Below are 25,397 nucleotides of genomic sequence, written 5' to 3'. Positions count from 1 at the left end.
TCAAAGATCAGATGCAAGTGATTAGAAAGAGTGAGAGCTTGTCTTTGTGAGCAGCAGGTACCATCCACTTCAATCAATTCAAAATAATTGCAGAATTACTATTTACCTGAGCCCTGGGCCAACCTTCCCAGAATTCAAACATGGTATCATAAAGCTGGATCATTTCTCGAGGCGAAAGGGTAAGATCAGAAGGGAATCCAAACTTTTCAATCTATGTTTAAAATAAAATTGAAAAATTTAATATTCCTTCTATTCCATCTGACGTTCCATCCTCTGCCTCAGCATCACTCATTATCATGAACCCAAAGACACTGAAAACAGCACTGATCTAACATGCTCAGTAATGGCTCAGTGCAAACAAAATACTAACCGAGAGTGTCCCTGATTTACCAAGAGAGAAAAAAACTCAAAAGCCCACCGAAAGGTTTTTATATTTCCTAAGAGGTTTCAGCTGAGCCAATTCTCTTATGAGGGCTGGGAGGCTCAAAGATCTGTGGACTCAGTTTAGACAAGAACACACAGCCTCCACCCTGTAACTGGAAGTGGAACTGATTTAATTATGAATATGATTCCTGGCTTTTGAGCACCAAGCCAGGCTAAAAGGGGCAAATCTGATTTTCTCAAGTCCTATGATAACTTGAAGGTCACCTTCACGACACTCAAGGAAACTTCTCCCCAGGTTACTGACTTGGTTCTGCTAAGCCTTCTGGATATCCATGTCATTATTTTTCCACAAATATTTTAAAATATAAATTAAAAATTCCTGTTCTCCAAAACCCTTTACTGCAGTAAATGCTACTGGATTCAACCACTGTTGCTACGAATCCACTGCCTGTGAAACTATGATCCCTGAGACGCTGGCAGGTTTTCTTCAAAAGAAAAGTTGAGGACAGGGGGGTTTTATTCTAGGAATAGGCTTCCTCAAGGGCTCTCACTGGAAATGTTAAATCTCCAAGAAGGGGCTACAGTATCCAGATTTCTCCAAAATTATTTGACAATAAGAAACTTGTTTTCGTAAACAGCTACTAAGTTATGAAACTCAGGTTTGGAAGTTCTGGGCTAAAAAAAGCCACCCCAAACAATACAGCTGAAAAAAATTGTTTAGTAGGATGGAAAGTGCAATCAAGTTTGAATCAGAAGGTCTAGTTCTAATTCCACCTCTAAATGCCAGTTCCTCATCTACAATATAGGATCAAAATATCTGTCCTGCCACCTTACAGACTGTGCTAAAAGCAAACAAGATAAATACATCAGTACAGGTTTTTTAAACCTTTTTAAACTAGTAGATAAATAAGTCTTGAAGAGCTAATGCCCAGTATGGTGATTACAGAAAACAAAGCTGTATTATGAACACCAAACATGCTGAGAGACTAGATCTTAATTGTCCCACCACAAAAAAGGGATGCGGGGCTTCCCTGGTGGCTCAGTGGTTAAGAATACGCCTGACAATGCAGGGGCCATGGGTTCTATCCCTGGTCCGAGAAGGTGGAGCAATTAAGCCCGTGCGCCACAACTACTGAGCTTGCGCCCTAGAGCCCACGAGCCACAACTACTGAGCCCGTGCACCACAATTACTGAGCCCGCACGCCTAGAGCCCGTGTTCCGTGACAAGAGAAGCCACTGCAATGAAGAGCCCGCGCACCACAACGAACAGTAGCCCACGCTTGCCACAACTAGAGAAAGCCTGCGCGCAGCAACGAAGACTTGACGCAGCCAAAAATAAATAAATAAATTTTAAAAAATAATAAAAAGTAAAAGATGTTAAAGAAATAAAAAGGGATGAGGACTCAGACTTGACACAGGTGGCAGACACACTGCAAAATAAATGTATCAAATCAACATGCTGCACCCCTTAAACTTATACAAGGTTTTATGTCAAACGTATTTCAATTAAAATAATCAACCAGGCTTTGAAGGAGGCTTGTAAAAATCTATAGGATGCAGGTGATTTCCTGGAATCACTGTTCAGCATCTGAGTCTGAGCACTGAACTGACTGAACAGAAAAAACTACATTTTGCCAAATAGTACATGAATATGTTATTTTGGAATGTTAGCATTTTCTTCTCTTATTATTACTACTTAAAAGTGGCAAATTATTTTGCCTAAATAAAATAAATCCAAGAACTATCATAATTTTTAAGACACAAATCTTCTGTTTTGGTCACGAGAATGCTTATGATTTCTTAGGGCTTTTAAGCTTTTAAAAAAGCCTGCGTGTCCTTATTTCTACCATGGAGGGCAATTCTGCCTTTGCCACGGATTTGTTGTCAGAATTAAGTTACGTAATACGTGGCACAGGCCTAGTAAACCGCCTGGCACGTGATCGATGCCTCAACTCTCGCTGTGACTGATGAATGACCAACCTACAGGTCTTAATGTTTTTAATCAATTTCAGGACTCTGTGGCTAAAAGCTGGGCATTCCCTTCAGCTGGCCTTCACGATACGATAACTTACAAGCTGGTAAAAAACTGAGCCAGCCCAGGTGTAAAAGGAAGAGACATAAAAGGTCACAGATTCACACCCTCCTTCATTTATGAACACACAGCATTACTCACGATGTTGTTTGGGCAAATCACATCGTCCCCAACCTCGCAGGTGACGGAAGCACTGCTCCACGTGCAGGCGAAAAAGACCAGTGGCTCGGCTCCTCCCACGCTTGCTGGGGGTGACACCGTCAGCCCACCCCACCCCCGGCAGCCTGCAGCTGTCCCTGGGGGGCCGGATAACTCTCCACTCTGCCAGAAACGAGCCTCATGTGAAGGTGGGCACTCCCTCACCTCACTCATCCTGCACCCCTCCCTTCTGGGACCGCCCTTGTGACAGAGCTACAGAGCGGAAGCCCAAGGGGGACGGCACTACTCTATACGTTGCCACAGTTCGTTACACTTTTCCACGCCACCCACTCTCGCACATCAATCTGAGGTCTACTACACAAGATCAGGAAGCATCTCTTTCAGAAAGGCCGACTTGCTTTTTTACCACTGATGCTTTAGGAAACATCCCATACACACAGCTGCCAAAATACATATTTAACACTGTCCAAGGCCCGTTCCTACTGCCAATGTCCGGGAGCCTGAAGGAGACTCATGCAGCAGCGTGACGTTTGCAGAGGTCACGTGGGGTTACAGGAGCTGGAGCAGCTTCCCAGTTGATTCATTAATAGGTACTGAGATAGAGGAAAGGCACTTGGACCAAAATGCCCACCTCGCCAAGTTCTCCCAACCACCGTGCTCACTGCTGTTTAAAGACAACCTTCCCTGCACCATCTAAACACAACAAGTGACTGTGAAAATACTACGCTACTTAAAAACACCAGGAAATAATGTGGAAAGAGAAGAGAAAAGGAGAGGAAGACAGAGAAGGGAGTCTTATCAATTTTTGGGTTATCATCACTATTCTAGTTTGGGGATGTGAGTTAGGTCACTGGAATTTTGTCTACATTTTAGTTTTCTTTAGAGTGTAAACAGAGCCACTGCCGCACAAGAGAGAAAGTTCCAGAATAAAATCCTGTTGGAAAATTACCATCGCTAGGATTCATTCCGTTGCTTTTAGAAGCTACTGCATCACAGCCCAAAGGCTATAAAGTGATTCTCACTCACTCCCTCACCCAGGCATTTGTCCACCAGATTGTCCAGAATACAATGATACGACTGCAGGCTCTGGAATCGGTCTATCTGAGACTGCATCCCAGCCCCACCCCTTCCTCAGTGATACAAGTTCTCTCTGCCCCACCTTCCTCACTTGCCAAATGGGAATATCAATACAGCATGTATCCTAAAATGGTGATGGTTAAAAGAGACAAAATACGTAAAATTCTTAGAACCCAAAGTAAGTGCTCCATTTGGGTTGGCTATATTTGTGTAATATACATTTTAATTTTATATACATAGCAGTTAGTTACAAACTACAAGGACACAAACTCTGTCTTCAAGGACTTAGTCTAGTAAGAAGACAAGCATGTAAAGAACTTCAGCAGCAAGCTGGCCATAACTGTTGTCATACAAGAAAAATATAGACAAGGTGCTACGGAGAGAAGATTCCATCCAGCTAAGGAAGTCACAGAGGATTCTGGACAGGTTTCCCATTAGAAGAATCATCAAAGATGAACAGAGTCTGGACAACGGGCACTTTGCATCTGTGCTGAAACACTCCAGTTTATATACAAATCATGAGGGCTTCCAGGTAAAATCCATCAAGTGGATGAACAGAAAGGACTTGGGGCCAGTTCCCAGAAGACCTGGGAAGCCTAGCTAAGGAGCTGTGCCTTTTGCCGGTTCCAAAGAAAAGCCACTAGAGGCTCGGCAGGATCAGAATTACCCTTACTAATTATTCATCTAAATTAGCTTTCTGATCCAGGTGACTATTTAGGCAGAACATGGAACTACTCCGTGTGACATCGAATATCTTAAATAAAGAAACCTCCATGTGCCTGAAAAACTGTCCATTTAGAAGGCTCATCTGACAACAGAATTTAGAGTATATTTAACTTATCCAGTCTTGGAAGGAAGGCAAACTATTGCTTAATTATCACTTTGAGAGGCAACCAGAGCTTTAATGGGCCATTCCTGAGAAGAGAAGGAAAGAGGAAAAATAATATGCAAGAAAAATTAAGAAATCTTCCCCCACTCAAACCCCAGTGCGCCACATGAGGTCCCCTTAAGACCTCCACCTTACTGATTCACTACCAAAAAGTCATGTGATTGCTATGTTAGTGAAAAGTGTCTTTTCCTTGTTTGACCTAATTCACAGCAATCAGATTCTCACACGTACAAGGTACTGTCCACACACAGTTGTAGCTGCATTAAGAGAAGAGTTAGTGTCCTTGAAGGTGGACAGATGGGACACAGGTGCTGAGAAGAAGGAAAATGGGCAAAGAATAAAGAAAATCGACTCCAAAAAACTTCAGGTTAAGATGTTCAGTCATTCTTAAGCTTTGCAGATGTAGACACCACTCAGGAGCAGATGAAAACTATGAAGTTATTCTTGTTACTCTTAAAACTCAGGTTCAATATCTGTTACAGAGCATCGATTCTGTAATTCTGATGAGTGTCGCCCAGGCAGCTTTGCAATATGATACAAACCACCGATGTGGCTCAGAACAAACATGGCGGAACCATCACTCACATGGTCCACGGTCAGCGCAGCGCACGGGTGAAAATGGTCAAAGGAGATGTCATGATTGTTTACTGAACATATGTGCTTCTCTAAATCATTGTATCTCTCTGCATAGAGCACTGGAAATGAAGAGCAAGGATTTCCAAATGAATGAACACACAATGGCTGGAATAACTTGAAAGGAAAAGATAAAATTCCTATGAATATGTCAAACATACCAAGTCTCACTTTATACGACTGCTTCCTCAGTAAGTAGTCTTGGTGAGAACTGGCGCGGCAGCCGGCATTTCTTGAAGAAGCAGTATTTTTTTCTATCATACTGTCCGTTTGTTTCCAGTACTGTTTTATGGATCGTAGCCACCTTAAAAATTTAAATTACGTATTATTTAGGCAGAACATGGAACCACTTCCTGTGAAAGGATTTTAAAGTACTTTAAATAAAGAAAATTCTATGTGCCTTAAAAATTACTGAAGGGAATAGGCCCTGGAGCCAGATGACCTAAGATCGAATCCCAGCCTCCTTACCATGGGCTGAAGCTCTCGGTTGGATCACAAAATCTCTCTGGGCCTCATTTTCCACATTTAAAATGGAAATAATAATAGCAGTATGGAAAAGACTATCTAACAGTAGTAATGAAAATAATAAATCATAAGGGTTGTTGGCCATTTAAAATAAATTAACATATGCAAAGCACTTAGAACAGCACCTGGCAAATAGGAGTCTTTGCTATAATTGTTGTTGTTGGTGGGCAAAAATCTAGCCCCGTGGATAAATAATATGGGGTTTTCAACCAATAAGGCTTCACTATCTTTCTAAGCATCTACAAAGTGGGACAACGTAAGAAATCTCAAGGTCCATGGCAGAGCATGTCATTATACCATTTTAATTTTATTTCTTGGTAAAGGACAAAGAAAAAGAAACATAAATGGATAACTTCCGGTGAACCTTTTTTGAGATATGGGGGAAATTTCCTAGTCAGCTGCAGATCCAGCTGGGAGAACCCTTGATTTTCCTTTATAGAGTGTGGGCTTGCTCAGCACCTGCCAGGAGGGGTGACTCTGTTCCTTGAATATCCAGAGATAAGGTAATAAATTCACCAGAAAGTTATGAAACTCTCCAGAACCCAGATAGAAAGCATGACATTCAAACATTCAAAATAGATAAGCATTGTATCCGGACTAGAAGCTAATGCCTACTCGGTGAGATGCTCCGGGTTGCTAATGGTAGCAGAAAGGGCCAGGAAGGGACAGCGGATCATGACAAGGAGATGCTCCCAGACTTCTGCTCCAATTTCTCCACCAAGACAGTGGACCTATTAAAGACAAAAATTCTCCATTAAAAATGAGCAGAAGGTCTGAAGAGATATTTTTCCAAAGAAAACAAACAGATGGCCAACAGGCACATGAAAAGATGCTCAACATCACCAGTCATCGAGAAATGAAAATCAAAACCACATGAGATATCACTCGCCTCTGTCAGAACGGACACCATCAAAAAGAACACAAATAACAAGTGTTGGCAAGAATGTGGAGAAAAGAGAACGCTTGTGCACTGTTGGTGGGAATGTAAACTGGTGCAGCCACTGCGGAAAACAGTATGGAGGTTCCTCAAAAACCTAAAAATAGAGTTACCGTATGATCCAGCAATTCCACTTCGGGGTATTTATCCAAAGAATACCAAAAGATATACCAAAAGATATAAGCATTCCCCATGTTAATTGCAGCACTATGTATAACAGCCAAGACATGAAGCAATCTAAGTGTCCACTAAAGGATGAGTGGATAAAGAAATTGTGGTATGTATATGCAGAATGGAATATTATTCAGCCATAAAAAAGAATGAAATCTTCCCATTTGTGACAACATGGAAGGACCTCAAGGGCATTACGCTAAGTGAAATAAATCAACAAATCAGACATAAAAAGACAAATAATGATCTCACATGTGAAATCTTAAAAAAAAAAAAACCCACACACAAAAAAACAAGCTCAAAGACATAGAGAACAAATAGGTATTTGTAACAGGTGGGCATGGGAGAAACGGGTGAACTGCTTTTGTTTGTTTTAGCTTACTTTAAATAAATTAAATAATTTTTCAGTTGATTTAAAATCAGCGAATGAAAATAAGACAGGGAAACCTGAATCATCATACATGGTCTCCAATTACCTTTAATCAACCATGCCAAGTTTACATAAATACTGGCAAATTCAGGCAAGAGAAAATCTTGACACAAATTCTTTTAATTCCCATAACCAATCCATCAATAATTCCTCTTTATCTTACTTTCCAAAATGTCTTTCAGATCTAAGTATTTTCTCCATGTCCACGGCCCCCAAGTCAATCACGATACCCTCCTGGCCACCCTCCTAGCTTCCCAGGCCATCCCCTGATCACTTCACATCACAGCCAACAGATACGTCTCAAGGATGAATTCCATCAGGCCATGTCCACAATTAAATTTCTTCAATATCTTCCCATTGCATGAGGAACAAAATATAAACTCCTGAACAGGGCGTATATGTTGTGCTGGGAGTAACCACCCCCAACCTGCCTCTCCAGCTTCATTCAAGCCTCTCTCCCATCCTGCCCTCACTTTCCTCCAGACACACTGAACTTTGCTTTGTTCCCTGACCACATCTTTCCTACCCCAGAGCTTCCACATATATTGTTCCTTCTGCTCTTACCCCCTTTTGAACTTGCAGAGTTCGGTTCAATGTCGCCCCATGGGAAGACTTTCTGACCAGCCACCGCAGAGCCGTCCCCCTGCTGTCTCCCTGCCATCACCACAGTGGGGTCACACTGATCCATCTCGTCACCATACACACCGATGCGGGCTGCCACCGTCATGGGTAGGCGTAGCTGTCTATCCTCTTTTTTCCAATGATTCTGTGACTTACCCTGGGCATTCCCAGCACCAACAGTGCCTGGCACTGTGGAGATACTCCTTATATATTTGCTGAATTAACGAATGTCCTTTGACCAAATAAAGCAAGTGGAACTAGATTTAGGGAAGATTCTCAAATATGGTCTCCTTTAAACAGATTAAACTATGACACCTGGCAATCAACTGGAAAGAACGTACCATCAGAGCCAGACAATTAAAAAAAAGAAAAAACTTCCCCTGCCCATTTGGCTTTGCCCTAGTCAGATAATACACCAGCCCGTCAGCTTTACCCTGACATAAAATTGGGGAAACTGAGGTACCCCATGTCACAGCATTTCAAAGCTTTGAGACTAGAGTACAATTCAAGGTTCTAGATTGCCAAGACAAAGCTGTTGGATTTTTTTTTTCAATATGAATATTCAAGGCCTTCAGGATGTAGCATATACAGAATGAGCGGAAAAAAACACACAGTAAGTCAGATTCAAACCAATCAAAGCACAGCTCGCTTGGTAGCTTCAAGCTTTACAACAGGAAAAATTACGTGAAATACAGGCTTATCATCATTTTCCCCTTTAAACTGAAAACCCCTTGGAGCAAAAGAATTCTTTTATAATGTTTTAAGTCTCTTTGAATAAATATTCTTAATTCTGCTGTAAAAACTTTCTCAATATCCTTCATTTGCTCTATAAACGTCCATCATTTTCCATCCTGCTCTCTCTGCCCAGGGAAACTGACCCACAGAGGCTACTTCAAAAGAGCTCCAATGCTCTCTGGTTCCATTGGCTTTGGCCAAAGGAGAGCCTGGGCAAGAGACCTGAAGGAAATGAGGGTGAGGTCTTTGTGCCATTGGCCGCCTTCCTGGCAGGTTACCCTGAGCCAGGTGTGCTCCTCGGCTAAGGCAGCTGACCCTTGCAAAGCGGCCAGCACACTCAATCTCCCTGTGGGTCTCATTGACCATATCTTTCCTTGTCCCTTTAGGCTGAGGGGTAACCTCCTCGCCCTGGGCTACTGCACTAACAGCACAGTTCCCCCCGCCCACACACCTTTGAAAAAGCTGTTCTTGAATTCGTCCATTTTGTGCGTGTCGTCTGTTTCCTGCTGGGACCACAACTGACAAGATACTGTACATAACTGACATCATTGTTATAGCCCCAAACTCTTTGCTTTGGAGATCAAAGATCAGATTTTTGGAATCTCTGTCCAGGAAAACTTATGCCCTGGTGGTGAGTTCTACTCCTCTGAAACAGTGGTCACCAAAGACAGCTCCTCTGCCATCCAGAGGTCCGCAGACACAGATACCCTGTCCTGAGCCAGAACAGGAAAACGGAGCCCAAAGACTGGCGTGATTCACAGGGGAAAGACAGTGTCCTCCGCAACCGAAACTCCACGCAGATGATGAATGCCCCGAAGCAGCAAATGTCTTCAGTGCGGCGCTTATGCAACCAGGAACTCAACCCAGAGAAATAATACCAAACCTACCTCATCAAATATAACATATCTGATCCTTTTCACCCACGCCTGGCGATGCGGAGCTAGCAGCAGAAGTTCAAAGCAGGCAGGCACTGTGATAAGTACCTAAAAACAAAAGCATTGTGCAAACAAACACTTTTGAGCACTTGCTACACCCAGATGTAGTTCTAAGAATATAAAAGAGAGAGTTAAAACTCCTGAAGGGACCTGCTGATTAAGTAGCATATGATATATTCGTTTGAATCTTGTGACACTGCAATTTTTATAGGTCAAAATGGTAAGATATCAGATTTGAAGTTTAAATTCTTATTTATAAGCATTCACGGTAATAATAGGAAGAGTTCATTGTTGCAGGTTTATTCCTTCAAAATCTGACCCCAAGGTTCAGTTTAGGTTGAAAACCGTTGATTAAAAATGAACAACTATGGAAGTTGGGAGAGGATGGGGCAGAGGGAGAAGGTGAACTTCAGAACACACCTGGTGACGCGTTGGCCCACCTAGCTTGGACTCTGGAGCGCATGGCGGCCATCAGTGCTACTCCACACGCAGCCGAAATGGCCAGTGTCTCTGCCGCAGCCCCGCTCAGTCCCAGGGTGCCGAAAGTGGGCCAGCACAGGGGCCGACAGCCGGCCTCTGTCGGACCTCATGCCCCGCCCCTGGGCAGCGGTGCTCTCACAAATGGCGATGTGGGTGTCACATCTCACATCTACCATGCAATGTGCTAGAGTCACGTTTTCACTTTGTTTAGCTGTAACTGTTTTCAGTGAGTTTAATAAGGAGGGAAACTGTCTGATTTACGTAACACCACGAAGTCCATCCATAAATACAACAGTTTGAAATTATGATGAGTATCCTTCCCATCAAGAAAGGTCAAGAAACAGTTATTCTGAATGGAAATCAGTTTGTCAGTTTTTATAACATGGGGTTCTTCAGATCATTTTAGATCCACTTATAAACCAAGATGATGCCATGAAATATAACTGAAATCTGCAATCAAAAGCTAAGTGTCCCTGAGAAAGATGAGCTCCATTTCTTACTCTCTGGAATATAACACTGTTAAATTTTCTCTAAAGCCACTTCATCTTTTATAAATTCAAGAAAATTACTTCTACAAGCCCTTGTCAAGATACTGCATTTCTACTGAAAGAGACTTCTAAGTACTATCATATAATTCAATAACAAATGCATTAATTAGTGTATGTCCTACCTGGGAGTTTAGAGCCTCATGACGATAGTCCCGTGTAAAAACACCGCACAGAGATACACCGTTTGGCAGATTTTTGCTAAAACGATTCTCAACAGTTGCTGCCACCTGATTGACAAGGGCCTGATTGACAGGGGAAAATATCCATTAATCACATAATAAAGTACAGGGGAAACCTCGGAGAGAGAACGACAGGCACTGTCTAAAATTACGTACTGCTGGGAGGGCAGGAAGCTTCATCACCCCTTTCTCCTACCATCTGCCTAACCCACGGGCTGTCTTTGAGCTCTGTGACTACACGTGAACTCACTTATAACCTCAACCCAATGTAAAATGGGAAAACCCGGCTTCATCAGAGGGAAAAAGCAGGAAATGTTGCCCACGCATGAGAAACAAACAGCTGATACCTGGGCCACCAAGGCTCAGAAAGAAACCGTGAGTCTATGTAGAACGGCCAAGGAGGGCAGCCGGGATGGACGTGTGGTTCTCGTATTTGGGGGCATCCCCAGACCTCTACCTGCGCGTGTACAGGGGACCCACACCCCGGACTAGGCAGGTGGTGGCCAGCGAAATCTGAGCGTGTGCAAACCTATACACATCTCTGTATTTCACGCTCTATGCCCAAAAAAGTCTCACCTAGATTAAAATGTAAACTTTAAAACATAAGCATAAAGACACTAGAAAGCGGACATTTTCATATGTTTGAACACACTCGGAAACACTAAACGGAAATACTGATAGATCTGACTACACAAAGATATCAACAAAATATCATTGATATAACCGCAATATAGCAAAAAGATAAAATGACAAAAGTATATTGGTTATACTTTACAGAGAAAAAGTAATATACTTATTATACAGACTTCTGGCCAATCAATAAAAAGGCAATGCCCTTCCACTACAAGAAAAAGAAAATGGGCAGATGTCATGAACAAGTAGTTCATGATTAAAGAAATATCACCGCCCAGAAATCATACGGAAAGGCTCCCCAATCAGTGATCACAGAAATGCAGATTTATTATGAGATGGAAATTTTTACCTAGCAGTATGGCAAAAAATGTTTAAAGATCATAGGAATGTTGGAAAAAAATAAGAGGATATATATACTTCCATATACTGTCAGAGGGAATAAAAATGGATTTAAACTTTTAGAAGAGTAATTTGGCTTCTAAAACCTTTGGGTTCTAAAACTTTTAGAAGAGGAATATGTATTGTGTTGAATTACCAATTCCACCTCCAGTAAGCTTCATTTTTCTTGATATATTTTATTAATTTCCTGCTATGAACACTTACTGCTTTCGTAACCATGAAAAACGAAAAAGTTACAATCAAAACTAAAGTGCTAATTTCAACTAATCATGTTGATCAGTCTGGTTCTGAGCCCGATCCCAAGTCACTCAACGCCACATTTTCCTAGGAACTAAAATGGAGTGAGATCTCATTTTAATCTGTAGAATCAAAGTTATCCCAAGTAAATCTGGCTTTCTTAACAGTAATCGCATTAAAAACAAGGGGTTGTAAATGAGGATATGCAAACTTATACTTCCTGTAAATCAGCCTTTCTCCTAAATGACAAAGATCATACTTTCTGTATTTAAGCTTGGCATTAGGTGGTTCCAGCCATAAAAGAAATATGGCAAAACCACCTGGCATGAGAAACACATCAGGCACTGACGCCCAAGAGCAGACAGGATGCATCCCATCAAGAGCAGAGGTAACGCGGGGTTCCCAAAGACTCAACATTGCCCGACATAGTCGGGATGCTTCTCTCAGTTCGAGCAAAAAGCTGAATGACAAGATCACAGGACCAGACCTCTGCCTCACAGTGCTCTAAGGGAAGTATTACTTTGGCCTCTCGGACTGGAAGGAGAAAATGCAGGTTAGAAAATAAAGTGAGACGCATGGAAACAGAACAGCCTGGTGGTTGGCTAGGGTGGGGCTAAGGGCGGGGAGAACAGGTGAAGGGGGTCAAAAGGTACAAAGTTCCAGTTATAAGATAAATAAGTCTGGGGATGTAACAGTGACTATCGTTAACAATACGGTATTGTGTACCTGACAGTTTCTAAGAGAGCAGATCTTAAAAGTTCTCATCACAAGGAAACAAAAAATGTATAACTATGTGAGGTGATTCATGATTCATGTTCACTAGAATTATGGGGGTGATCATTTAACAATACATACAAATATTGACCATTATGTTGTACACACGAAACTAACAGGTTACACGTCCATTTTATCTCAATAAAAGTGGAAAAAAATAAATGGCGAAAAAAAATAAAGAGAGCTAGATCTACCACATGACTACGTGCATTAAACTAAAAGAGGAGGTTCGGGAGTGAAAGAGAAAATTTAAGTCACTTGAACAACCCCCCAGCCCCCAGACCTACCTTGGTGGGGGCCACGTACACGACCACCCCATCGTTGCCCTCCCGTAGCACCTTCTCTATGCAGTAGTAGGAGGCGTAGGTCTTCCCTGAGGACGTGGGGGCCACTATGACCGCAGACTCATTCTTGTCCACGACGTCCAAGAGCTCTCGCTGCAGGGTCAGAGCACCGTTGTGTCAGCGCCACGAGAAGCACGTTAGCAAAACAAATACCTTAAGACACTTCCAGCATAATTCTCTGAGCCACAAAGGAGTGGCTGCGAGTTGAAAACACACCAAAAGATACACGGGGACTTGTGAAGAACTCACGGCCTCCCCCAGAAGAGAGAATTGCAGTGCTTTTAAGCGTCTGGAGGTGGGTTTGTGTGTGAAAAACAGAGAGAGGGTCTGAACAAAATATCTTGTCCTTGGGTAGATATTCTTTCTGATTACTTGTCATTGACTAAGTGCACAACGGCTCTGAGAAATGAAGATCTAAGAGTATGTATTTTTGTAAGGGTGAAAAAGTAGCTGAACAGAAAAAAAATCAATGAAGAATCATTTTACTACTTATCTTGTACTTTCTAAATAGAAGGATGCCAGCCTGTACTTTGGAGGGCATGTGGGACTTTCATTAAAACAGGCTCCCGGGACTTCCCTGGTGGCACAGTGGTTGAGAGTCCGCCTGCCGACGCAGGGGACACGGGTTCGTGCCCCGGTCCGGGAAGATCCCACGTGCCGCGGAGCGGCTGGGCCCGTGAGCCATGGCCGCTGAGCCTGCGCGTCCGGAGCCTGTGCTCCACAACGGGAGAGGCCACAGCAGTGAGAGGCCCGCGTACCGCCAAAAAAAAAAAAAAAACAAACAAACAGACTCCCATCCCTTTAGCCTATTCTTTTATTCATCAAAATGAGGACTAGTGAAAGGATCATTAGCCTGTGTGATGGGCAGAAGATGGAAAAGCCCCCCAAAGCCCCATCCTGCACACTCTCTGAATCCTGGTCCACTCTGGGCCGCACCTCAGAGCAAAGGCGACATCAGAAGAAGTGCAGCGGAGGCGGGCGTAGATACCTGGAGGGTCCTTAGCTGCTTCGTGTTCTGCACTTCAGGAAGGAAGGACCTGGTCCCCCTGCCCCAGAACAGCAGGCAGGGAGTTTCTGAGGCACTCCAGCATCATCAACACAAGGACGATAAAGTCAGATTCTGATAAGACCATCTGTTAGACTGAACCTCTGAAATGGCATTTTCATAGCCAAACATGTTTAACTGATAAGGTTCGAGGCGATTTTATAAGGTTGAATCAATGCAGAAACGCACCCTTTTATTCCTAATTTTCTAGCCATCAATATTAATTTTACACTTATTTATAGAAAAGTAGCTACTATGGTCACGGGTACAGGCTGTAAATATCTAAACAACTGTCTCTACTGTTTAAACTCCTTGAATGTCTCTGTCACATTTCTATATTTACATAGGATATCCTGCAGACACAGGGAAGCCTCCATAATGATACAGTCGGATGACAAAGACAGAACTTCAAATATATACGTGTGAATCCATCAGAGTACCTCCAAGAAAATGGTCTATTTATGAAAAATGGATGATATGAGAAATTCACTTTCTTTAAATGGGAAAAAGTCTACATTTGACATTTCCCATGACAATTTTAAATAAGATGACTCAACATGAAGAACTTCATGCCAAATGTGCTGTGTGGAATCATGAGAAGCTCCTGAGATCAGATTTAATAATCAAATACAAAAATGTTTCTTTCATCCAGTCATTACCTGCCAGGTGTCAGGAATAAAGTCCTGGACTCTGGGGTCTGGATCTTTCCTCACATCTCGTACCAAATACTGGCCCATGTACTGCAACTGAAACCGAGCCGGCCCAATGCCAACTGAGTATTTGTTCTTCTTCTTCTCCTTCATGTCATTTTCTGTGACCTACAGGAGTTTACAAGCCCATTTTGAAAGTGATTGTAAATTATAACATCCTTTAAATGATTAAAAATATTTTTTAAAATAACTGAAAACTAATTTTTACGAGAAAAGCATTTTACCATCTTTCAAAGTTTGCAATATTCATTGAAGAAATCTCTTACCACCTAAATCATTATCTTAACTAAGAGTAAATAGCACACATCAAGATCTTCAGATATCCATCACGGCACTTGAGCTACAACCTGATATCAAGACAACTGAACAGTCGCAATATAGCTTTTAAATGTTTTGCTAGAATTAAACACAGGATTAGTTTTAAGGGTCTGCAGAGACTATCTGGCATTTTTGTCCAGAGAAGCTTTTGTAAAATTTTCTAATTCTAGGTTACTTCAAGTTGGGGGAGCTGGATTACTAATAATGATTATGAACTTGGAGTAAATATTTTCAGTGAAAAAAAAAACCCAGGTAACTGTGCTTATAAGACACTTGAGGTGCACCTAATAATTACTCTACTAGAATGGAGCTATTCTGAAAACATTACCTGCGCTGGATGCAAAGTACTTGCCAACTCCTCAAATCCTAAGTACCTAAGGCATCTGGCTATGAGTTGCCGATCTGCCTCTTGCAAAAGTTCTGGGTATTTTTCCATCACGGAGTAGATCCTTTTCATCATTTGAACAGCTATACTTAAATCTTTTGTGGTTTCACCTTGGTAAAGAATAAACAGCAAAACTGTTATAAAGGCCATCAAAAATAATAAATGTTTGATTGTCCAAGATTATTCACTCAGGCTATCAACCTGACCCAATTAAATTCATTGTCTTACTTAGCATTAATGGAGGTTTTGGAATACAGAAAACTCAATAAAATGAAAGTGCAACTAAACACATTCCGACATCTCTGTGGATAACTGAGATGTAGCTCTGTAAGTGTTGGGGGAAAAAGGACAATCTTGTAGCTCATGATAGAAATAAGATCACTAAAGCCCAAGTTGGTCTAAGTTCTAAGGAATACAAATGTTTCCATGTCTTCTCTACCATGTTCAAAGAAAAATGTCCAGATGAGTCTAAATATCTGGTTAAAAACTTGGGCTTCCCTGGTGGCGCAGTGGTTGAGAGTCCGCCTGCCGATGCAGGGGACGCAGGTTCGTGCCCCGGTCTGGGAAGATCCCACATGCCGCGGAGCGGCTGGGCCCATGAGCCATGGCCGCTGAGCCTGCGCATCCGGAGCCTGTGCTCCACAACGGGAGAGGCCACAACGGGAGAGGCCACAACAGTGAGAAGCCCACAACAGTGAGAAGCCCGCGTACCGCAAAAAAAAAAAAAAAAAAACAAAAAACTTGGCAACATTTATTGAACCCTAATGGTGACCAGAGATAAGTATCTGGTGTAATCACTGGAGCCTTTAAATTCAGTCTGTTACACCTACCAGATCCAAACCTTGCTAATCCCTGTCCATTTCTTTACAGTCACTTACATCCTTTCTAGTCCCCCTCACGGCTGGTCTTTTCATACTTCACATGTTAGGGCAGTTTTGATTCGCCCTTTCTTCCAATCAACCTACATTTTATCTATTTAACAGATATTACCAAACACATGCTGATGCTATACAGGCTACAAAAGAAATTTAAGCCACTGTTAATCCTGATCTCTCTCAGGGCAACTGCAAATCCTGACACAACATCTTAGAGAGACCCACAGAGGCCAAGTCTTATGCTTCTCCCTGGGATGAAATCCTCAGCGAAGTCTGTCGTTGCAGGGGCAGATTGAAGTTTGTAGAATGACGGGGTAGGGGCGAGAAGAACCCCCAGTGACCCCGTGTTCAACGGATTCAAGTGTGGAGACGACCAAGACAGACCGGTCAATGAGGTGTACTCGGAAGTACTGTCAGTTTGGAGGCATACTGGCCCCTCATCATTTCACCTGCCATCAACCTACACGTCTCTATCCAGCCATGTTTCTCTCTTACCTGCCTCTTCCTGCCTCTTCTTTTCTTTTCTACTATCTATTGTAGCAGTTGTAAAGTAGAGCACATGGAAACCACAGCAACTTCTGGAAGAACTCAGCATGCCAGGCGAACATGAGCCGAGTTCTGCCCAGAAAGAAAATGCTCGCGCTTCAGATCTCAGAGATGAATGACAGACTCTCCCTGGGACCTCGCCATCTGTGGGTCCCCTTAACGAGGCCCACAACTCTCTAAGTGGTTGTTTGTAAACTCTGACTGGGAATTGATTTGAATTTTTTTATTGGAGTGTAGTTGACTTACATTGTTGTGTTAATTTCTGCTATACAGCAAAGTGATTCAGTTATACATACACATTCTTTTTCATATTCTTTTCCAATAGTTCCCTGTGCTCTACAGTAGGACCTTGTTGTTTATCCATCCTATATGTACTAGTTTGCATCTGCTAATCCCAAACTCCCAATCCTTCCCTCCCCCTCTCCTTGGCAACCACAAGTCTGATCTCTATGTCTGCATGTCTGTTTCTGTTTCGTAGGTAAGTTCATTAGTGTCATATTTTAGATCCCACATGTAAGTGATAAGGAATTGATTTGAATTTGCTTATGAATGTGCTGTATCTTTGCTACTGGGGCCCCCTTTGAGACTTCATTGCTCATTGATAAAATAGAGGTAGTAGTACTGAGAGGACTTCTCCAAGGACAAAATCAGATAATGCATCTAAGGCTTCCCTAAGCCTTCTAACACAGACTTCCAGTTAATAAATAACAGTTATCATCATTAGATTTTTATTCTTTTCCAATGTATTCAAACAAACAAATCAACAGGAACTCACAGCCACATACCTTCACCACGGCAATGTTCTTTCCACGCTCTCAAGCAGGCAGTAATCCCCACCATTTCAACTCGAAATTTCACTGAGCTACTTCTACATGATTTCAAAAAATCTTCTAGGTTCTTTATTCCAGAGTTTAAATTCTCTTTCATTTCCTCCTCAATAGAAAAGGACAGAACATTCCATTTTTTCTCTTCTTTTTCTTCTTCCTTGGCAAACAGCCTCTCCTTATTCTCTCTAGCAATTTTTTCAGCCTTGGTCTCCTGCCCCAAAAAAGAAGGAAACATGTCATAAAACAAGTTGGAAATAGTCCAAGATGCCATTGCATGAATGAGACAATAGTTTTAAGTGTATATTGATTATTTTGAACGTCATCCCACTCTTGACAAGGCACAATCTTCATTTCAGTGTCTGTTTCTTAACACTGAAGCCTCTGTGAATTGAAATCTTTGGACAATCCAACTTAATGACTATGACGCCTCTGTGCAGACAATTTTTCTAGATTTCTAAGTGGTGTAGGTTATAAATTGAAGAGTAACTGTAATACAATCAGAAACACCAGGACCCTGGTTTTTCTGTCTCCTGATCTCTTGGGAATTGGTCTTCCTCTTTCATTCCCCATTGTCACCTCTCTACCCCAACTTGTGCTTCTAGATATTTCTTCCACAAAGCCTTGCTCAACTCTCCCAGCCTAAGTACGTATTCCTCCCCTGCCCGGACGTCTCTCTATCAAATGCTCGTCACACGCAATGCAGTTGTGATTTTCCTTGTCATGAGACAGGAATGTGCAATAGTTGTCGGTGTGTCCCAAGCACAGCACAAGTTCATCCTCTTTTATGGGTGAATGAGGAAGGGGCAGGTAGGAAGGAATATCATAAATAAACCGGTTTGCTCTGTCTAGACAAGCATTTCCAACCAACTTACACACAATATAGACCCACTTCTACTACACTTTTACCTACTTGACTTATTAATGTGCAAAGAAAATTAGAGAACTGTTATATGCATAAGAGAACACTGACAAACCTTCCATTATTCTACTTAGTCATGAAACTCATATCTAAACTTTGCCTTTAATGAAGTCAATTTTCATTGTCATCACTTTCTCAGTATTTAATTCGAATCAGTGGAGCTTCTCCAATGTTTCAACTTCCCAAATGTACTGTCCTGTCCTGGGATAGCTCGGCATGGTTCAGTCTCAGTTAGGACAAGGACAAGCCCTGGCTCTTTGCCAGGTACAATGTGTTTGTTTTAGCTTGAAGTGTTGCTGGAAAAGCACATTTACACTGTGCTGAGGTTGTTTAATCTCCACGAGATAATTTACTTAATTTCCAATAATGTAGAAGATAAAAAAAACATGAAACTTTTTTCAGTCTTTATACCTTACACTAGGTAATTAGAATTTTTGCCAACTTTCTATTTTATAACCTCTCTCTCTCGAAAAAAAAAACTATATAAAAGAAGCTTTTCAGTAAATAAAAAAGGAATAGTTCTAATTGGATGGTCTCACTAAAGATCAAATTGGCTGTGAAAATAAAAAGGAGGTTGTCGCCACGAGGAGAAAAACAAAGACCACCAAGCTGGGCCTGAGGTGGCTTGTTGACTATTAAAGCAAAAGTCCTCATGTCTGCTCAAATATTTTTTTAACTTTAGGTATAACTGAAAAATTGTAGGATATTGAAAGTGTACATCACGGTGGCTTGATATACATGTACATTGTGGAAGGGTTCTCCCCACTGAGTTAATTAACCCACTCATCAACTCACATATTTATCTTTTGGGGGAGGAGCGAGGGGAGAATATTTAAAATCTACTCTCTTAGCAAATTCAATGATATGATGTATGGTTATCCACTCTAGTCACCATGCTTCTCCTCTCTGTTTTTATGAGTTTGAACTTTTTTTTCTTTTGGATTCCACATGTAAGTTACACCACGCAGTATCAGCCTTGTCTGTCTGACCTACATCACTTAGCACCTCTAGGTTCAACCACGCTGTCACAAATAGCAGAATTTCCTCCTTGTAACTGAATAATATTCCAATATATATACAGACCACATCTTCTTTATCCATTCATCCCTTGCTGGATGCTTACATTGTTTCCGTATCTTGGCTGCTGTGAATAATACTGTAATGAACATGGGAGTGCAGAGATCTCTTCTACATCCTGTTTTCTTTTCTTGGATAAATACCAGAAATGGGATGCAGGACTATATAGTAGTTTTATTTTTAATATTTGGAGGAAATATACCATTTTCCATAGTGGCTGCACCAATTTACATTTCCACCAACAGTGCCCAAGGGCTCCCTTTTCTCCACATCCTGGCCAACACTTGTTGTTTCTTGCCCTTTTAATGATGGCCATTCTGACAGGTGTGAGTCGATATCTCATTGTGGTTTTGATTTGATTTCCCCTATGACTAGTGACGTTGAGCATCTTCTCATGTGCCTGTTAGCCATCTGCATGTCTTCTTTGGAAAAATAACCATTTAGTTACTCTGCCTACTTTTTAATCAGATTGTTCTATTTTTTGCTATTGAGTTGTATGAGTTTTTTGTATATTTTAGATAGTAACCCCTTATCAAATGTATGATTTGCAAATATTTTCTCCCATTTTGTAGTTAGTTGCCTATTCATTTCTTTGATGGTTTCCTCTGCTATGAAGAATCTTCTTAGTTTGATACAATCTCACTTGTCAATTTTTGCTTTTGTTACCTTTGCCATTGGTGTCAAATCCAAAAAATCATCACCAAGACCAATGTTAAGGAGCTTATGGCTTATGCTTCTTCTAGGACTTTTACAGTTTCAGGTCTTGAAGTCTTTGATCCATTTTGAGTTAATTCTTGTGTATAATATAAGATAGGGTTCCAAGCCTCATTCTTTGGCATGTAGCTGTCCAGGTTTCCCAACACCATTTATTGAAGAGGCTGTCTTTTCTCCATTGTATATTCTTACCTCCTTTGTCATAAATTAATTGACCATACACGCTTGAGTTTATTTCTGGGCTCTCTATTCTGTTCCATTGACCCATGTACCTGTTTTTATGCCAATACCATACTGTTTTGATTACTATAACTTTGTAATATAGCTTGAAATCAGGGAGTGTGATGCCTGTAGATTTGTTCTTTTTCCTGAAGATTGTTTTGGCTATTCAGGGTGTTTTATGGCTCCATACAAATTTTAGGATTGTTTGTTCTATTTCTGTGGAAAATGCCATTGGAATTTTGATAGGGATTGCATTAAATCTATAGATTGCACTGGGCAGTGAGGACATTTTAACAATATTCTTTCTTCCAATCCATGAGCGCAGAATATCTTTCCATTCATTTGTATCCTCTTCAATTTCTTTCATCACTGTCTTGTAGTTTTCAATGTACTGTAACCTCCTTGGTTAAATTTATTCCTAGGTATTTTATTCTCTTTGATGCAATTGTAATTGGGATTGTTTTCTTCATTTCTGCTCCTGATAGTTCATCATTAGTGTATAGAAACACAACAGATTTTTGTATATTGATTTTGTATCCTGTGACTTTACTGAATTCATTTATTAGTTCTGACAGTTTTTTGGTGGGGTTTTTATATAATATAATGTCATCTGCAAACAGGCAGTGTTACTTCTTCCTTTCCAATGTAGATGCCTTTTATTTCTTTTACTTGCCTAACTGCTCTGGCTAAAACTTCTAGTCCTATGTTGAATACAAGTGGTGAGACTGGGCATCCTTGTCTTGTTCCTGATCTTCGAGAAAAAGCTTTCAGGTTTTCAGCTTTATCATTATATAATGACCTTCTATCTCCCTTACTACAGTCTTTGTATTAAAGTCTATTTTCTATGGTATAAGTATAGCTACCCCTGCTTTCTTTTGGTTTCCATTTGCATGGAGTATCTTTCCCATCCCTTTACTTTTCTAAAAACGTAGCATGGAAAGCAACTATCAAAGGGATTGAACAAATAACAATAAAGGACAATGAAAAGTAAAAAAAAATTTGATAGAATGAATATAACCTACCTGTATCTTTTTGCTCTTGGGTTCACAGAAATTCTTCCTTGGCTTGATAGCTTGAGGTACAACAAATTTTGAAGAGACCGATTCTAATGACTTCCCATAAAATCGTTGAAAACGATGATACGTTTGCACAGATCTAAGATGACGAGGATCTCTAGATTTTTCTGGAAAAGAAAAGGCTTAAAATGCAACACTACTACATATTTTCAACAGCGTTCTCACTAATCCTTCACACCATCCCACACACACGTGTACTTTTCTTTTTAGTTTGGAACAGTAACTTAGGCTGATGACTTTTGTTAAAGAAGGAATCTTAAATCACACCATCTCTTGTCCACAGAATGATTCCTTACTTTATTTAAAGGATGCAAGGGACAAAACACCCTTTTATTGTACACCTCTCAAAGCAAATATCAAGATGCTACAAAGAATGACAGATTCTGGGCATTACTTCTGTTTTGTGCCCTGTGAATGAAGTTAAGAAGGGGGAAGGTAGGGTTTCCCTGGTGGCGCGGTGGTTGAGGATCCACTGCCAATGCAGGGAACATGGGTTCAAGCCCTGGTCTGGGAAGATCCCACATGCTGCGGAGCAACTAAGCCCGTGCACCACAACTACTGAGCCTGCGCTCTAGAGCCTGCGAGCCACAACTACTGAGCCCACGTGCCACAGCTACTGAAGCCCACACTCTGCAACAAGAGAAGCCACCACAGTGAGAATCCCGTGCACCACAACAAAGAGCAGCCCCCGCTCGCCGCAACTAGAGAAAGCCCGCACGCAGCAACTAAGACCCAATGCAGCCAAAAATATAAATTCATTAATTAATTAAAAAAAAAAAAAGAAGGGGGAAGGTTAAGGCCAAATCAGGAAGATGTCCATCTAGGGTATCACGGCTTCTTGTATCACTTGACAGAAAAATCCTTACTCCAGACCATGGCCACAGAGCCAAGAACTTGGCAGCTCAGAAAGACTCACTGTGGAAAACTCCAATGGCATAGGAAATCCCAACACTCAAGGTATGACTTACTCCCATCCCCAGAGAAAACTACAGCACTCACTTCAAGGGATTGTTAAGCAGGCTGATTTTTCTATATCTGTATCTACATATGTAAATCAAACGGCTCCGAAGGATGTTAATGATTGATCTAAAAACTCCCTTGTATTTTTCAGGATATTAGTAGTTGTTTCTAACAGCAGGCTGGGAAGTGTTCCGTGGGAACATGCTTACTAGGTCCACTCTGAGATTCTTCTGAAGGTAAGTTCTGTCCACTGGAAGCAGGGTGGGGGTGAGCATGGGGTAGACAAAAGAAGACAAGGGATGAGCCGGGGAAAAGGGTCCCTAAGTCAGTCTCGGCTAACTTGCTCTCAGTGGTGCCACAGCCTCCATCCCGAGCGTGAAGGTGGGTAAACTGCTGCCCTTGTTACGGGTGACGTGAAAGCAGCTGCTACTGCTTGCAAGCCTACAGGCTCAGTATTTCTGCCATCAGGGAGCACACAGGTGTCTTAAACTATCAACTGTCTTGGCTTAAAACAGCTGCTAACTTTTGTGGGACAAATGCCACCTCTGTGCACTTGCTCCTAAGACAGCTGTGTGCCCCTGTACACATGACGGTCAGCAAAGTGGGGCTCTTTCCTCACCCTCTTTACTGACATATATCTACGTACCTTGTACATTATTGTTATTCAAGAAATAGGATAATTTTTCATTGTAACATAAAAGGCAGAAAGTGAAAGAGATTTTAAGGTATTTCACCAGAATCGCAGAACTCACCATCAAACTGACCCTTTGTCCTGTCATAATCATCACTAAGGGGTCTGTGGGAATGCCAGTGCACAAGCTCATCAAATTCTTTCTGCTTGACCAGTGAAGTTACAATAGGATCATCGCTATGAGATGAAAAGAAATATAGGCACATTTTAAACTGCGTGCCTCCCAATACAGCACAGCATAGATCTCATTTAAAAAAAAATTTTTTTAAAAATCATAGCCACTTTTCCTCTTTCCGAGATACAATGTGGGTGATAGAATCCAAAGAGCAGTTTAATGGGGCTTCAGAACCCAGAATCCACCCCATATCTCGTGCCATGGACATCAACAAATATTCATCCACTCATTCATTAATTACAAACACACAGCTGGAATGATTTTACTCTAAGGTTAAAACTATGTTGATTTTTAAGCTGGTTAGGATCACAAGACATTGGTAAATTTGAAACTAAGCTCATTATGTGTTACAAACACAGGTTACATCTAATATAACCTCTTTATAAATAATCTGTCCAACTTTGTAAAAGCTCTAATGAGTCATTCATCCATTCCACCCAGGGGCTCCCATACCTCGTTAGGAAAGGCAAATCTTTCAAAAGGTCCCCGGCAAACTTATCAACCACCTGACATGACACTGGAATAAAACCCAAATTAGCCATCTTTTCCTTGGAGGTATCTGTAAAAAAGTAGTAAGACAAGGTCAAATGTGAAACTTTCATACAGCAATGTTACATATCATTTTCTAAAATTTCACATTTAAAAAAACATCATGTTTCATTGATCTTATTTATTTACGTTAATCAATTCTAGCCCTTCCCATAAAGCTATTTTCCACACTAAAACATTCTGGAACACGGCAGAATATAAAGAAATAGGCAGCAATTAGGCATGTAGGTAGGTAGATAGAAGGATAGATAGACGGATGGATGGATGAAGAGATACACTGACAGACAGAAAAACGCCTATGTTTCCTATTTCAAATGTTTGTTCCTTTTCTTATTTCCTATTATGAGACAAGGAATTTAAATATGGAAGTCTCACTCAGAAATCTCATATATGCTTTTATAAAAATAAAAAAGAAGTAGGGGGAAAATACAGATGTCAATGAAATTATGTTATATCATTAGTCTTCTCTTACATCCTCCTTGATGTTACACCCATGTACACCTACATATGATAGATGGATATCACACATCACATATTGATCGTATATACAACAGCTGGCTAACAAATGCCCCTTTATCCAGTGTCTGGTTCATAATTCTAGGTGAGCTGCAATTGCCCTGCTCGGTATTTCCTTGATGTCCACCGTTCCTGCATTTGCCTGAAACCTTCCTACGAGTCCCTACAACTCTCCCTGAGCACTTTCTTCTTGCAGCCTTGGGCGCAGCCAGAGTCCTAAGGATTTCATGGCCCCCGAGACTTGACGAAACTCACAAGGTAAATACCCCAGCTACCTTGCTCTTTGGGTAAGACATCTCCAAAGTGGTTTGCACACAGTTCTAGGATTCCCACCCAGTAAAACTTACCTGTAGTTGCCCACGTGGAAACCTACGCAATAACACAGCCTGCACCGACTGTGTTTTCTTCCTGGTATTACCTAAGCACTCCCTTATTGGATCTTCCTGGGAACAATAAACTCCTTGCTCTCAAGCGTCTCTGTCTGGTGGAACTCATTCTGACATAATGAAAGGGGATAGATATCCTTCCCCTGTACTCTGAAAAATACACTTGTATCAATACATCCCCAACCCCCCTTAGCATTCTTCTTTTTTTTTTTAATTTTAACATCTTTATTGGGGTATAATTGCTTTACAATGGTGTGTTAGTTTGCTTTATAACAAAGTGAATC

The 25,397-nt window shown here is 41.3% G+C and overlaps 1 protein-coding gene across 1 annotated transcript in view; it reads right to left on the bottom strand.

Moving 5' to 3' along the window:
* LOC132427625 (probable ATP-dependent RNA helicase DDX60) overlaps positions 1-25,397 on the bottom strand; it is a 78,766-nt gene that overhangs the window by 33,217 nt on the left and 20,152 nt on the right. Inside the window, exons 10-22 of the mRNA XM_060015321.1 lie at positions 24,116-24,221; positions 23,549-23,664; positions 21,783-21,943; positions 17,787-18,039; positions 15,524-15,690; positions 14,827-14,985; positions 13,066-13,215; positions 10,679-10,798; positions 9,481-9,576; positions 6,315-6,430; positions 5,336-5,478; positions 5,127-5,236; positions 107-211 (exon numbers count right to left, since the gene is read on the bottom strand). Of these exons, the coding sequence (XP_059871304.1) occupies positions 107-211; positions 5,127-5,236; positions 5,336-5,478; positions 6,315-6,430; positions 9,481-9,576; positions 10,679-10,798; positions 13,066-13,215; positions 14,827-14,985; positions 15,524-15,690; positions 17,787-18,039; positions 21,783-21,943; positions 23,549-23,664; positions 24,116-24,221 (1,802 nt within the window). The remainder of the gene's footprint in view (positions 1-106; positions 212-5,126; positions 5,237-5,335; positions 5,479-6,314; positions 6,431-9,480; positions 9,577-10,678; positions 10,799-13,065; positions 13,216-14,826; positions 14,986-15,523; positions 15,691-17,786; positions 18,040-21,782; positions 21,944-23,548; positions 23,665-24,115; positions 24,222-25,397) is intronic.

Source organism: Delphinus delphis, chromosome 6 (assembly GCF_949987515.2).
Source record: "Delphinus delphis chromosome 6, mDelDel1.2, whole genome shotgun sequence".
NCBI classification, from domain to species: Eukaryota; Metazoa; Chordata; class Mammalia; order Artiodactyla; family Delphinidae; genus Delphinus; species Delphinus delphis.
The sequence above is the reverse complement of the archived record's forward strand: the minus strand, read 5'-3'. Positions and strand labels throughout refer to the sequence as shown.